Source organism: Heptranchias perlo, chromosome 11 (assembly GCF_035084215.1).
Source record: "Heptranchias perlo isolate sHepPer1 chromosome 11, sHepPer1.hap1, whole genome shotgun sequence".
NCBI lineage: Eukaryota > Metazoa > Chordata > Chondrichthyes > Hexanchiformes > Hexanchidae > Heptranchias > Heptranchias perlo.
Window position 1 is genome coordinate 26,216,785 of NC_090335.1, and position 16,789 is coordinate 26,233,573.

Consider the following 16,789-nt stretch of genomic DNA (forward strand, 5'->3'; position numbering starts at 1 on the left):
TTTTTTTGCTGTTTCCAGGCAAACTAAGGCCTATATCCATGCCAGTGGAATACAGCTGGGTAGGAGAATATGAAGATTCTAACAGACCCAAAAGAGATGGAAGAAGAGGTGAGTGATTTTTGTCCAAGAACCTGATTTTAATTGAAAATTGGCACTTACAAAACACAGATTGAAATGAATACTTTCACTCACTGGTGGGCAGCTTTTTTTTAATGTGTGTACCTGTGGGTCTCCCATGCTGTCCCTCATGGGTAGTTTGGGATTGAAACACAATTGTGAAGATTAACTGCTAAGCTGGTCTGTCCCTTTAAGGTCACTGCTCAAATACTCCCTGCAGGAATCCAGGTAATTGTTCTTGCTTGTGAATTTGTAAAATCAACTGGAGGCCACTAAATTACTTGTAACATTCAGTCTCCAAGTCTGAACCTCCTCTTTAAGATCATTTTGCATCTGTGACAGAGTATGACATCTGGAGTATTACAGGAGCACAGTAGATGCTGTCAGTGCTCCAAGTGCATTGCATTACATATATTGAAAGTGGCAGAGCTTGCTGCTCAAATGTGTAGCTGGAGAAATTTCAATCCCCTGTTCACTTGTCCACTGAATTGGCAGGTGGTACCATTCATTGATCTGATTTGGGGTGAAATCTCACTGGGACATGTGTTAATGTTGTATGCTATTATTACACAGTGAGATTTCACTTCAATTGAGCTTTATTTAGCACTTGTAATAGGGGTAAGTAGTGGCATCTGTATCCTTCCCTCTCTGTTTTTCATTAATTAACCCAAAATCTGTAAGTCCTGTGGTCACTAGTAATATCTTTCGCTCCTTAAAAATTCTGTTTTTTGCTAATTTTACACCACTTTCACTCTTAAATGTTGGCCGTAAGGTTTTAACTGATCAGTTTTAATTTTTTTTCACTCAGATTAAATGGATTTTAACACTTCAGTTGCCCTCACCACATGGCACACTATAAAGACACCCCATGTGCAGCTTTTTCTCTGGATGTTCAGATGGAGTAGAGTAGATTTGACTGTTTGTTCCACACACTGTATAGATTGCATTCAACAGATTCTTTTATGAAATGAGTTTCTGTTACAGCAAGTCTTCCACTATGCTGCTGTTCACTAGTTGTCAGTCTTTTATACAGAAACCATGACCAAGTTTCCCTCTAGTCCTTGTATCTCCTAATGTTTGAAGACTGTTTGAGTTCCTGATGCCAGCAGAACGATAATGGATAACTAGAACCCTCCTCCCCAAGATTCTATTGTAAATAGCAAGTATATCAGTCTGATTCTGATCCTGAATCCTCACATATTGAAAACTGATTTTTTTTTCTGTGTACAATTAAGAATTCAGATTAATAGGACTAGTTCTAAATGGATGCCTTATAAGACAGGTTAGGCTATAAACCCATGGACACAATAGCGCCTACAAAACGGGCTAGAACCCGTTTTGTAGGCGCTACGCGGACTCCTAAAGACCCAAATTGGCGTCCAGAATGCGCGCGCACACTTCTAGCGTGACGTGCGCCTGACGTCATCTTGGTAAAGGCATTCGCACACACGCAGCTAACGACTGCCGGCACCATGAAAAGTAGGGAGAATATGTGGTAGATCAATGTGCAACACTTATTTAAAGGGACAGATGCGATTTTGGAACTCAACGCTCCAGCCAACGCACTTAACCTCACACAGCTGAACAGGTCTTAAACGGCATGGAGGACCCCCGACTAACGCTATTTAAAGGGATCATGCAGGAGTTATAGGTTAGTTGCTGGGTTATTGCTTCTGGCTGCTGATTCATTTGTACCTATTTTTGGCGGTCTCCTATATTTGAATACTAGGACTAGGGGACGTAGCCTAAAAATTAGAGCCAGGACTTGCAGGAGTGAAGTTAGGAAACACTTCTACACGCAAAGGGTGGTAGAAGTTTGGAACGATCTTCCACAAACGGCAGTTGATACTAGCTCAATTGTTAATTTTGAGTCTGAGATTGATAGATTTTTGTTAACCAAATGTATTAAAGGATATGGGGCAAAGGATATGGAGTTAGGTCACAGATCAGCCATGATTTCATTGAATGGCGGAACAGGCTTGAGGTACTAAGTGACCTACTCCTGCTCCTGCTCCTATCTTCCTATGTTCCTATAATAAAGTTTCAACTTCCTACAGAGAGTGGGCTGGCTTAATGACAGGCAACCGCAAGGGCACTGGCAGAGTGGCAGGGGTGGGGCAGGAATGCTGAGAGAGGACAGCAGGTTCATGTTCCATGGAGCCATTGCCACTTGCTGCCTCCTGTTATGCGCCACCTTCTCCTGAAAGAAAGTGGGATGTGTGTCGGTGAGTGTCATAGAACCATAGAAAAGATACAGCCCAAAAGGGGGCCATTCGGCCCATCGTGTCCACGCCAGCTCGAAGAACAACCAGGTGCCCATTCTAATCCCACCTTCCAGCACCTGGTCTGTAGCCCTGCAGCTTACAGCACTTTAGGTGCAGGTCCAGGTACTTTTTAAAAGAGTTGAGGGTCCCTGCCTCTACCACCAATTCAGGCAGCGAATTCCATACACCCACCACCCTCTGGGTAAAAAAGTTTTTCCTCATGTCCCCTCTAATCCTTCCACCAATCAGCTGAAATCTATGTCCTCTAGTTCTTGAACTCTCTGCCAGGGGAAACAGGTACTCCCTGTCTACTCTATCTGGGCTCCTCATAATTTTGTACACTTCAATCAAGTCTCCCTTCAGCCTCCTCTGCTCCAAGGAAAACAACCCCAGCCTATCCAATCTCTCTTCGTAGCTACAATTTTCAAGCCCTGGCAATATTCTTGTAAATCTTCTCTGCACTCTCTCCAGAGCAATTACGTCCTTCCTGTAATGTGGTGTTCAGAACTGTGCACAATACTTCAGCTGTGGCCTTACCAGAGTTTTATACAGTTCCATCATTACATCCCTGCTTTTGTATTCTATACCTCGGCTAATAACGGTATGCCTTCTTCACAACCTTATCTACCTGTACTGCCACCTTCAGGGACCTGTGCACATGCACTCCAAGGTCTCTCACTTCCTCTATCCCTCAATATATTCCCATTTACTGTTTGCCCTCCCTAAGTGCATTACCTCACACTTCTCCAGGTTGAACTCCATTTGCCGCTTTTCTGCCCACTCCACCAACCCATTGATATCTTCTTGGAGTCTACAGCTATCCTCTTCACTATCAACTACACGGCCAATTTTTGTGTTGTCTGCAAATTTGCCAATCATGCCCCCTATATTCAAGTCCAAATCATTAATATATACCACAAATAGCAAGGGACCCAACACTGAGCCCTGTGGCACACCACTGCAAACGGATTGCAGTGTCCTGCAAGATGTTTGGGTGATGTGGCTGTCATGGTTGAATAGCTGCCAGTGTGAATGACCTGGTGCAGATTGGATGCCAATCTGTGCCGATTGCACATCCTTGTGGACCCTTATTTTATATTTTGCAAATAAGAGGTGCAGGCTGCCTTTACGTGATGCTAACCTCTCGCGATATCTGGGCCTCCTGCTAGTGTGCAGCCATTCAACAGCACAGGTAGGGCTGGCTGCTCACAAATATCAGTAAATCACTAGGCAGCACAAATGTTACCTGCTGCCCGCATCTCGACGACTGGGCACAGGTTAATCGCACACCTTGACCCCCGTGCCTGGTTTCGGGGGTTATCCAATATAACCCCCGTTATAACTAGATATTTAAACTGCTTCCAATTATAAAGTCCAGTGAAAGAGTTAAGCATGTGGAAATTACATGTTACCTGGAGCATAGTAAAATGTGACATATAAATGCTGATTTTACAAGGTTTGTAAGTCATATCCTTGCTCGATTTGTAGCATACCTTATTTTGCAGCGAAGAACATGTTCAGGCAATTGGAGCCTGCGCTGGTGAGCAGCAGAAGCTTCTGAATGGTAAATTCAGGTCCCGTGTCAAACTTAACATTCTTAGGGTGAGTGCCGCCTCCAGTGCTCCCCGTTCATAGAATTACATTGAAAGTATAGCACAGAAACAGGCCATTCAGCCCAACTGGTCCATGCCAGCATTTATGCTCCACACGAGCCTCCTCTTACCTCTCTTCATCTAACCCATATACCAAATTGGACGCATGACTAATCCATTGGCCTGCTGAAGTTGGATTCTTTTTTCAAATGCTGGTATTGAATTGGAAAAGTTGCTGCAAAACTTGCAATTTATTTCAAAGAAGTATTGATGTTTAGTTGCATTTTGCTCCCTGTGTTAGTTCCTGTTGCTGTAGAGAGTGCCAGTTTTTGCATTGTAAGATTTTTTTTCTCCCCCAATACGTTTTTACTGTATTTGATGCTTGCAATATTGAACTAGCAGCAAAGTGTTGAGAAAGGGAAATTCCTTTAAGGGAGGCCTCCTGTAGCATTCCCAGTTTAGTTGATACATTCATGAGGGGACACTAAATGCAGGTGCAACAAGGGTTGAGGTTTTACATGCATAATCATCAGTACCACACGACCTTCATTTACTGGCCTAGATTGTCCTTCCAGGACATCTATGAGGAGACCTTGCTTTGGCACCTCCATTACACAAAGGAACTACCACGTAACAATTTTGTCTCCTGAAAGCTGACCTGTAAATAATTTGCACCATGTAGAAGACTTTTCGTGGGCGGGAAGGGTGCTACATTTACACCATAGGATCCTTCCAAGCCACCATTGATGACTTATGCCAAATCTGTCAGCCAGCTGACAACAGGTGCATCAAGTAAGTGTTAACATATCCATCACTTTATCTGTGGAAAGGATGCATCAGCTTATAAGGGCACAGGACTTTTTCCATCCTGCTCAATTTTCTTTGCATCTGACTGTGAAGGCCGCCTTGGAGTACGCTTACCCGAAGGTCGGTGGCTGAATGTCCATGACTGCTGAAGTGTTCATCAGCCACCGACCTTCGGGTAAGCGTACTCCAAGGCGGCCTTCGAGACACACGGCAACGCAAAATCGTTGAGCAGAAATTAATAGCCAAGTTCCGCACCCATGAGGACGACCTCAACCGGGATCTTGGGTTCATGTCACACTACACGTAACCCCACCAGCGAACAAATGTTATCTGTTTTTAATATAACGGGTCATTGACTGTCTTCCTTATCTCTCTCTCTCTTTTTTTTTGGGGGGGTTGTATATTCAGTGGCCTTTTAGATGACACCTTTCTGTCTGCTCACTGTGATTGCCTTGGCAACGGGCAGTAATCACCAGGCTTTGTTCTGTGATCTTAAAATGCAAAGGATTCAAAATTGTCTTTTCCACACTGCCTGAGGAAGGGGAAAGCCCCCGAAAGCTTGTGGGATTAAAAATAAAATCGTTGGACTGTAACTTGGTGTTGTAAAATTGTTTACAATTGTTAACCCCAGTCCATCACCGGCATCTCCACATCATTAACTGTTGAAGGCCTCAGGCCGAGGCCTTCAATGGGATATCATTCTAATCTTCGGGGCACTTCTACCGCTTTCGCACTGCTCCCAGATCTTCTGTTCCTGCAGTGGCATCCGTGTTAAAGGACCAGTAGGATTCTGCCTTCATAGTGGTAGGGAATCCTATGAAGCATATGTAATGAGCCCTGACCGAGGAAAATGGGCTGCGGCTGGGGTAGATACGCAAGTGTGGACCACCCTGTCTGAACTCAGCCCCAAAGTAACTCTATTATCTGAGGCAGTGCTGAAAACAAATTAGTTTGATACCCCTTGTCTTGTTCATTGAAGCTTCCATTTTTGTTTTTTCATAAATGCAACCAAATTTATTTACTTGCTTAGATATCTAACTTAAACATTTTAAGGTGGAATAAATACTTTTGATTACAGAATAGATTATAAACATAATTGATTAATTTTTAAAGTTAATGAATTGTGCTGTCATATCTTAGCTCCAACAGTGCGAGTTCATTTAAAAATTCAAATGGACTTTCCACAATTTTTTTCAAAAATTGTAGCATTCTATAAATGAACAATTTTTAAGCTTGGAAATTAACTGCTTAGTTTTTTAAACTGGGAGAACTTTTTTTTTGTACATATCTCAGTCCACCGTAGCTGACCCATGCAATAAAATTATTGAATGCACTTCACCGTTTTCAAAAGGAGTTCTTTTCTCCTAAATCTAAAACAGCCAAAAAAAATTAGTGTCACAGAAGTGCTGGAACAGTGACCCTGATTCTCTTCCCTGTTATATTTTTGTAGATTTCTAAAACGTTACACTTTTCGATAGATCATGATTTAAAAGCATATTTTTGGGGACCATCTATGACAATCTTTACCATTTGAATCAAGTAAAATGAATGACTGACTTGCTATCAATGAAAATGTGTAGCTTATGATGACAGGAGGCTACATTAAGACTTTTCTAATTAAGGTGAATTGCACAAGCAAACTCAGTACTGTAGTGAAACCAGTTTCAAGGACATGAATAGTATAAACTTTTTAAAAATCTAATTTGTTACAGATCAAAAAAAATAGCATGGCACTGCTGACAAAAAGCTTTGGCCCATCAATAAATAGCTGATGTTCGTATTAAAAATGTAACAAAAGCATTCTCAAAACTTTGGAATCTGGGGCAAGAATATGAAATGTCCCTTTATGCAGATGATGATCTTCGCATTTCACGCTCCCCCCACCCCCAACTCTGCCCTACCACGTGTTTGGGGTTTCTGTGCAGCAGTTTGGCTGTTCGGCTATAAAATCAACTGTTTCAAATCTGAGGACAATAGCTTGAGCCTGATTTTAACCTTAGCCGTACTTCACTCTTTTTTGTGATGAACTAGTATTGTGTATCTGGAGTAACCGATCACTTCTGAGCTATACCATCTTCACAGGCCAATTAATTCTTCATTTTGCGGATTTTACATGAGATTATGGGTGCTTGAGCTCATCTACCTCATTCTCGTCTAGGTGGGCTGTGTGTCCTGAAGCTCATAGGCTGTCAAACCAAAGTGGTGTGAGATTCCCTCAGTCTCATGCTGCTTCTGACTGGTACAGCTACAACACTGGCATCTACCCGACAATGTGGAAAATTGCCCAGGTATGTCCTGTCCACAAAAAGCAGGACAAATCCAATCCGGCCAATTACCGCCCCATCAGTCTACTCTCAATCATCAGCAAAGTGATGGAAGGTGTCGTCGACAGTGCTATCAAGCGGCACTTACTCACCAATAACCTGCTCACCGATGCTCAGTTTGGGTTCCGCCAGGACCACTCGGCTCCAGACCTCATTACAGCCTTGGTCCAAACATGGACAAAAGAGCTGAATTCCAGAGGTGAGGTGAGAGTGACTGCCCTTGACATCAAGGCAGCATTTGACCGAGTGTGGCACCAAGGAGCCCTAGTAAAATTGAAGTCCATGGGAATCAGGGGGAAAACTCTCCAGTGGCTGGAGTCATACCTAGCACAAAGGAAGATGGTAGTGGTTGTTGGAGGCCAATCATCTCAGCCCGAGGGCATTGCTGCAGGAGTTCCTCAGGGCAGTGTCCTAGGCCCAACCATCTTCAGCTGCTTCATCAATGACCTTCCCTCCATCATAAGGTCAGAAATGGGGATGTTCGCTGATGACTGCACATTGTTCAGTTCCATTCGCAACCCCTCAGATAATGAAGCAGTCCGAGCCCGCATGCAGCAAGACCTGGACAACATCCAGGCTTGGGCTCATAAGTGGCAAGTAACATTCGCGCCAGATAAGTGCCAGGCAATGACCATCTCCAACAAGAGAGAGTCTAACCACCTCCCCTTGACATTCAACGGCATTACCATCGCCGAATCCCCCACCATCAACATCCTGGGGGTCACCATTGACCAGAAACTGAACTGAACCAGCCATATAAATACTGTGGCTACGAGAGCAGGTCAGAGGCTGGGTATTCTGCGGCGAGTGACTCACCTCCTGACTCCCCAAATCCTTTCCACCATCTACAAGGCACAAGTCAGGAGTGTGATGGAATACTCTCCACTTGCCTGGATGAGTGCAGCTCCAACAACACTCAAGAAGCTCAACACCATCCAGGACAAAGCAGCCCGCTTGATTGGCACCCCATCCACCACCCTAAACATTCACTCCCTTCACCACCGGCGCACTGTGGCTGCAGTGTGCACCATCCACAAGATGCACTGCAGCAACTCGCCAAGGCTTCTTCGACAGCACCTCCCAAACCCACGACCTCTACCACCTAGAAGGACAAGAGCAGCAGGCGCATGGGAACAACATCACCTGCACGTTCCCCTCCAAGTCACACACCATCCCGACTTGGAAATATATCGCCGTTCCTTCATTGTCGCTGGGTCAAAATCCTGGAACTCCCTTCCTAACAGCACTGTGGGAGAACCTTCACCACACGGACTGCAGCGGTTCAAGAAGGCGGCTCACCACCACCTTCTCAAGGGCAATTAGGGATGGGCAATAAATGCTGGCCTCGCCAGCGACGCCCACATCCCGTGAACGAATAAAAAAAAAGCTCCTATCTTGAAATTTATTCTCCACAGCGATTCTAAAATTGTAGTAAATCCAACCTTAGTTTATCCTCCTTGATACCAGACAGTGGCTAGGTATGACTCCAGCCACTGGAGAGTTTTCCCCCTGATTCCCATGGACTTCATTCTTTTTTCTTGTCACTCCGGGATTTAGGGTGGTGAATGTGATCAGGCCATGAGGATTGTGTGTCTTATCCAAACAGAAACTATTGGGTCTGACTAACAAACGCTACTTGGACTTGCGATATTCTCCCCACCTCCACTCCCACCCCCCCCCCACCCCGGTCCAATTTAATATATAATTCTTGTTTTCCCCCAGTCCTTCTTGTGATCTTCATTTCTTTGAAGAGTGGACTTCTGGGTAATTTAATGGAGGCATATACATTAGACTAATTCAAGAGTAAGTTAGGTGACCCGGTGGGCAACTACTTTTTCTTATTCTGGATTGATGAGCTGAATGGCCTGCCTCATCTGTATCTATCTTGTGATTCCTCATTTAACTGTTGTAGTCATTCTCTTTACCCTCCCTCATTCATGTTGTGCAGAATGCCTTGTTCCTTAGATTTAAGGAACCAGCGCCTGGATTATGTTGGCAGCCAATTTGTTGCATCTTAGGTCTTCTCCCTTGACAATTATTCTGGACAACTCCACTGTGTTTGTGCGACTTTAGTCTAATACTGCCTCTCTTGTCTGTGGGTTCTCCCGGGGTGGGATGTTCTAGTCTGCCTCCTCCTTGGGCATTTGAACAGATCTACTTGTTACTATCTCATTGATCTGCCTTTGATCATACTTTAACAGCTGTACTGTTCATGATTCTCAATTTGTATTGTGTTGAGTTTGTATGTGCGAAAATCTTTTAAGATTTGATCTTTCAAAATCCATTCTCTGTATTAGTCCTCAAAATGGGCCAGCCATTAAGATTTTATCTCATACTGTAAGGCTAAAACGTAAGGAGCAGGTTCGTTCCTCTAATAATAAAATATACACTTTCAAAACAATTCTAAATAAAACTTTATTTATGATCTGCCTGTCATCTTGTTTTTCCTTATTCTACCTTCCCCTTTCTTTATTTTTTATTCAATTTTAATTTTTACATTTATTATTATCTCATTTATCTTTTATTCTATGTATTATTTCTGATTGATTTTACTTTTAAAATTTGAACTCGTCTTTTTTATTTCTCTGCTGAGACAAGATCGTGGGAGGAATGTGATCCTGGGGTGTTTGTGTGTGTCTTTCCAGCAACACAGCTGTATCCAGTCCCCACTGATGTAGAGGTGATGATGCATCTGCATTCCCTAGATTTCTTATGGGTCCTTGTTTCCTGTTGGTTTAAGCATGTTCATGCACTAGCCATACGTTGAGATCCAACTTCTTCATGCAAAGGGTAGTAAACATATTATTGCCTGCCCTGAGAGGGAGTTGAAGCAGAGGTTATTACAAATCTGAATATAGCGGCGGATAATTTTTTAGCAGACAGGGCTTTGACAGATATCAGAGTAAAGCTGGGTAAGACATCTGTGATCTTTGGGACCAGCCTACGGATAGAGACTGTATTTCTTGGTGCACGTTCCTAAGGAAATTGCATAGGCTGGGTATGGAGATGGGGAGGAAATTTCACAGAATTTTTCCTGAAATTCACCACAGGCTTTTTGTTTAACTCCCCAGAAGTTAGCAGTATGAGGTAGTATTAGGTTGCCTCATTTAATGGATAGAGTGAGGCTTTATGACTCTGGTGGTCTTCTCAAATGTTCATTTTTTTAAAATTCCCAGGACATGGGCATTGCTGGCAATGCCTGCATTTTATTGCCCATCACTAGTTGCCGTTAAGAAGGTTCTTCTTAATTGCAGTCCATGTGATTCCCATAATACTGTTAGGTAGGGCCTTCCAGGATTTTGACTCAGCAACAATGAAGGAAAGATCAGGTTTGAACTTAACAAATTTGGGCCTGGACTTACCTATTCATTCCTCAGGAGGGGCCAGAGCTGGATTTCCACCTGCTGCTGACGAGGAGAATTCTGCATCACTGCAGCTCCCAAAGAAGCCGAGACGAGGTTAAAGGGGGCAAAGGGTGGTAAAGATTGGAGAGATATTTAAACGTTAGGCCTCGAGCTGAGAAGGGTCTAATAAAGGTAAGGCTGCACAGTCTGATGAGTGGGATAAATACCCACTACAGGACTTTCTTCCCCCAAAAGAGATGACTGTTTTCCCTCTCCTGACAGTCCCTGGGAGCGGAGGAAGGCAGGGAAATGGGGCGGCTTGCTAGGCCCCACCTCCTCTTGTAACTTACGTACAGTGGGTAGGATAGAATGGCCGGTGGCCAGCCGAATGGGGCAGAATCCAGGTTGAGGCAGGGAGGAGGCAATGGGCCTCATTACCCATTCGACTGCTGTTTCTACCTGGTTTAAGGTGGCAAAGCAGAAGAAAAGCCATGACTTGGTGTCCTTCAAGCTCCCGCAACTCAGAATTGGCTGTCAGACCAGTTCAAAATACACAAAATCCTCAAAGAAAAGTCTGGAGTATATTATTTTTTTTACTCTTTACAAAATGGAGGAGTAAGTTGGACAAAAAGAACTCCAATAGTCTTCCCTTTTAATAAGGAATATTTGAAAACGCATCTGGTAGTCTGCTATAATTTGCCATTTGGAGTCGTAGGTAATTCCGCCCAAGATTTACGGTGGCTTTTTTACATTTTTCTTCACCCCCTCCTTCCCTAATGGAGGTGTCTCACCGCTGTTCGGCAGCACAGTAATCCATCTTGTTTCAGTTCAGGAATTAACAGTGTGAGCAATAACAGAGGATAACCCATGTTCTACCAAGCAGTACTCAAGATGGGATAACTTCTCTGCGGAATGTAATTATGTGCGCAGTTCCCCCAATTATGGTAGTTGGGAACAGTATTGCTGACTGAAATAACTTAATTTTACACCTGCCACGAGCTTTTAAAAAAAATTGCTATTATCTGATTTTCCGCAGTCTCTTTGAGTGCTCGAAGTTTCGAGCTACCCCTGAAGGGTGAGGAAAAGAGCGCAGGTAGTACAACTGACTTGCAACAGACTTTTCCCTTTCACATTCAGTGCTATTCCCAGCAGTTTTGTTATCTGATTTTTGAGCTGGCGAGTAGAAAAGTATCTCTTGTAGTTCCACCGCTCAGAACAGCTGTCGAAAACATAATGACATTCTTTATGGCTTTATATTGAGAAATTAAGCACTGTAGCAGATAAATGTTTTATAGTGAAGTTTTTTTTTCAAAAAAGCTTTTTCATGTACAAGCTTATTGCTCGTTACAATATTGCTTATTATGCGTCATTTCTGTTACACTTAGAGAGCTCACTGATGAGGTACATGAGTGATGATAAGATCCCCATCATTCAAGAGGAGTATTTAGTTAAAAGAGACACGGGCAAAAGATCCAGAAAGAAGAGTGACAAGTTAAGCAGTCCTAACCACCCCGTCAGCCATTATGCACTGCCAACACCGGTACACCTAGATGCTGCTCGACAGGATTCCCTGAGTACACCTCTGCCAGAAACCAACACCATCACCCTGTACCATGTAAGTAAATGACGGCTTTAACTTTCTCTTGAACAATTTCTGACTCAATACCAATGAAGTTTATCTTGAATAATCCCTTCCGTTCACTCAGGTATGCTTTATCTGCATGAATCCAAACCAGATCAAAGTGCACCTATTTTCAGAGACCAAGTTATCTTTGAAGGCATTTTGTGGCAATATAAAAAAAAATTAAATTATCACTTTTAGTTAATGCTGGCAGACTAAAGCAATGGAAATGTTCTCTGGTGCTATAGATTGTATTCCTACTTCATATTTCTAAAGAATACATGCATCAGTGCAAGACAATATACATGGGAGTGATTTACAAACAGTACAAGATGGTGACATTAATTCACTTACTAATAATATCTTAAATAAAGAATTGAATCAGACTATTTTAGCTACCATTAGGCAGTGGATGTGAAGAGATTGAGGATCTTCAGTTGGTATGACATCAGACAGTGAGCATTGTGGCCGATTTATGATGTTATTAACCTGGAAACATAAAACATCCTGTGACATTCTGTAATACTATAGGTTCCTCACCCGCATAATATTTTGTATACTATTGAGTCATTTCAGCACATTGATCAGTACAAAACAATTTTGTTCACAATAATTTTTGTGGACATTAAGCCAAATAATAGACCTCGTTGGAATCTTTCTTTCCAGACAATTGCAAGGCTGACTGTAGAGGTTCCAGTGTGATTTCTGGTCACCCAGTATACTGTCCTCACTCTGGAGTAGTCTCTCTACTGCAGGACAGACTTCTGTTCCATGGGTAGTCCTTGTTCTTGCTATAATCCTTATCTTCCTCTGTCTCCTCCACCAAGTTTAGATACAATGTTTGGCAAACAAATTAATTTTATCAAAATGGAAATAAAACACGTTATTCAGCCATGCCTTCTCCCCGTGGCACTGCATCTTCCTTGGTTTCAAATATTTATCCAATTTTCCCTTAAAAGATGCAATGGTCTCTGCGTGAACCACCCACTGTGGTAAAACATTCCATGTTCCATCAACCCTTTACATAAAGAAATTTCTGCAAACCCCCCTCCTCCCTCTTAATGACAATTTTAAATTGATGAGTCGTCATCACTGACTAATCAACCAGAGGAAATAATCTTTCTGCATTCAGCCTATTAAAACACTTGATAGTTTTGTTTTTAAATCTCTATTAAACTCCCCTAGGTCTTCTCTGCTCCAATGGGAATAGTCCCAAAATCTTGGGGTTGATTTTAGGATGGCCGAGCGGGTGCATTTGTGGCGGGGGGGGCTCCAGAAATTCAGGATTCCCAGGGCGGGTCCGGAGCCCGGCTCCAACCCACCCACCTCTGGGTTCCCCAATGACGCGCTTAGATCTGCGCGCAGCCCCCACATGCGGGACTCCCACCGGCAATTAAAGCCAGCGGGATCCCAATTAAAGCAATTAATTTGATAGTTCAGGTCGTTAGCAGACCTGATTGGGAGGATATTTTAGGAGGGGTGGGATTTTCATCCAAATTGAGCGTGTTTCCCGTACTGGGGGAAACACTACCAGTTGAAATAGACGTGTTGCAGCCACCAGCCTGTGGGAGCTGCAAAGCTCCATTTGACAGGTGTGGGGGGCAGACCCTCACTCATTGCAGGAGGCCACTCTACCACTTTGGACAAAGTTTGACCTGCATCACCAACTTGCAACCTCAACCCCGGTGTGCAGACACATTTACCTACCTTGCGGACCCCCTCAAACGTACATCTTGCGGATGGGGGCCGCCATAGCTGCAGTCAAGACCTCCTCGGAGGACGAACAGCCTCGCCGGCCACCTCTGACACGTGGAGCTCCACAACACAGTGCTGTGACACATCCACCTGCACAGCAGGAGGGAGGACAACCGCAGGGAGAGATGCGTCGCAGAAGGCACTACCCTCGCTACAGGGTCTACAGACCGAGGTTCAGCTTCCTGGACCTCTCTGAGGAGCAGTGCACACGGAGGCCCAGAGTCACTCGATATGTGGTCGTGGACATCTGCAGCCTCCTTGATGCCGAGCTGCTCCCGGCTGGCCCGAGCGCCATCTCCTTACCTGTCGCTGTCAAAGTCACCACTACCCTCAACAACTTCTCCTCCAGATTCTTCCAGGTTGCCACTGGGGACATCGCCAGTGTCTCAGTCATCTGCACAAAAGAGCCCTGCAAGTACACCTGTACCCACTCTGCAGTGACACAATGGATGGAATCAGGTGTGCTGGTGATCCTCAGGAAAGGGAATTATTGCACAAACCAGACAAGATTTGCAAAGACGAGGCAGTAGTGGCGATAGCAAATTTTTATGTGCTTTGCAAAACAACTGAAAGTAAATCAAAAACATGACATTCTGCCGTACACCCTTGTGCATCCCCTTTGTGCTCACAAAACCTTAGCCTTACATTTATGTGAACCCCTACGTGGTGCTACCCCTGTGGCTTCAGCAGAGGTAGTGGCAGGTTGCCCTTGTCCATGCCCTGACCAATGAGATGCTTTGCGCGGACGCCCTCTGGGATTTGGTGCCTCTGAGGGCCCCTCCAAAGACTGCTCCACCGCACCTGTGCGGGGACAGACTCGGCCACCTGGAGAGCAGGCAGCATTGCGGGTACTGGTTGAGAGGGGGCAATGGGTGAGACATGGGAGTGCTTTGAGTGGCGTCCCCACTTCCATGTCCCCTTTCACCATCATCCCTCTCCTGGCCCAGGCCCACATCACTCCTTCCACCCTGCTGGACGACAGTTTGGAGGACTTGTGTGAAGCCTTGGAAGGCCAGTTGTAATGTATCTGTCAGCCTGTTTAAGGTGGCAGAATGTTGCTCACCCTGAATCCGAATGGCTGTTGTCAGGGCCTGAATGGACTCATTGTTGAGCCGCGCTTGAAGCTCATGGAGGCTAGCCTTTCCTCCATCGCAGACATTCCCGCACCTACCCGCGACACTATCTCAGAGATGCCTTCACGTCCCTGTGACAGTATCTTGGAGATGCCCTCCTGTACCTGTGCCACCATTCCACTCATGCAGGAGTTGGACTCCTCCATCCTCTGTGCGATTGTGGAGAGTGCGCGTGGCAACTGTTCCAGTACCTCGGCAATGCGCTGCTGGCCCTCGATGGCTCTCATTTTCATGGCTGGCCCCCAGGGTTCAGCATCTGGGTCCAGCTGAGCAAAGCCTGGAGAAGAGTGCTCCCACCGACGCGGACTCTCCACGGCTTCCCCTGCCACGAGCGTCTGCTCGTGCTCACATGTGTGTGGTGACTCACCATGTGCAAGCCCAACTAAGTGAGGACGGGGACCCACCGAGTTGTGTGTATCTGCGCTGGTGGATGGCTGGCTCAGATGTAACGATGCACCCTCAGAGACCGGCAGGTCCTCTGAGGAATTGCCCTCCATAGTCACAGCGCTCGTAGATGGCCCTGCAAGAGAACAGAAAGCAATGTTAAGCATGTGGACAGATGTTGAGGTGCTGCGGGTGCCTAGTGATGCTAAGATCACTCGCTATCATGAGTGCTGAGTGTTAGATTTCTGTCACCAGCCACTTGTACGCTCCCAGTCTCGGTGTCCGCCACGGACAGGCATTCCAGTGTCCGGCTTACTTCCAATGCCTGCTGCTCCGCATCCGTTAAGACCACCTGATGTGGCGGGTCCCCTCCGGTCCTTGCCCTCTCCTTGGCATTCTGGCATCTCTTCTCCTATCAAAGCAAAACACAGAGGTGTGATTGACTGATGGTTGCATGGTGACCCGCTGCATGCATTGGTGTGGGTGGGGGTGAGCGTGAGGGAGATGCATGGGAGGGTGCGTGTGCAACATAGCCATGACATTGTATGAGGATTGGGTTGCGTGGTAGTGTTCGAATGGGAACTGGGGCGGTGAGTAAGTGCAGGCATGGTGAGGATGATGGTTGAGTGGATGTGAGGAGTGATGCGAGAGCGTTGTGGTGGCAGTGCAGAAGGAGTTGTGTGGTGGTGGAGATGATGTGGAAGACGGAGTGTGGGAGAATGCGTAAGTATACTCACTTTGGCTGACCTGGTTAGGTCATTAAAGCGCTTCCTGCACTGGACCTAGGTTCGGCCGCATTGCTGCTGCTGGTGACCTCCTCAGCCACCTTGAGCCAGGCCTTCTTGGTGGCAGAGGGAGGCCACCTCCTCCCATCAGATGGGAAAAAATTTCCCTCCTCCTCCTCAGCCCATCGAGCAGCACCTGGAGTCAGAGAACCTTGGAGCAGCCTTGCCTCTGGCCTGCTCCATGCTCCAAAAATGGTTCTTTGCTGCAGGAGGAGCCCCTTTCAATAGGGCTCCTTCTGCTGACAGCCTGTGATGTGGGTGCGCAGTGCACCCGCTGCGCAGGTCTGGAACAGGAAATCCGGAAGCACAAGTTACCCACGCGCCCAGTCGACCCCCCGCTGCCAACCTGCCTCCCTCCTAATATTGGGCCCCTTGTCTCTCCTCATAACTATAGTTTTCCATCCCTGGCATCATCCTAGTGAACCTACGCTGTGCCTCCTCCGTGGTCTTAATATCCCTTCCATAATGGGGTGCACAGAACCACACACTCTATTTTAACTGTGGACTAATCAAAACCTTGTATAAATTTATCATTACTTCCTTACTTTTGTACATGCTCACGAAGCATTCATTTCATACATGTTTACCCGTGGCTGTGTCTGCCACAACATTGCTCCACTGAAAAAGACATAACTACCATACTTATTCTCTTAACATGTAACA

General features: G+C 45.4%; 1 protein-coding gene across 1 annotated transcript in view; it reads left to right on the forward strand.

The window, feature by feature from the left end:
• The window catches only part of cnksr2a (connector enhancer of kinase suppressor of Ras 2a), a 514,839-nt gene that overhangs the window by 329,983 nt on the left and 168,067 nt on the right, over positions 1–16,789 (forward strand). Inside the window, exons 13-14 of the mRNA XM_067992723.1 lie at positions 19–108; positions 11,834–12,063. Of these exons, the coding sequence (XP_067848824.1) occupies positions 19–108; positions 11,834–12,063 (320 nt within the window). The remainder of the gene's footprint in view (positions 1–18; positions 109–11,833; positions 12,064–16,789) is intronic.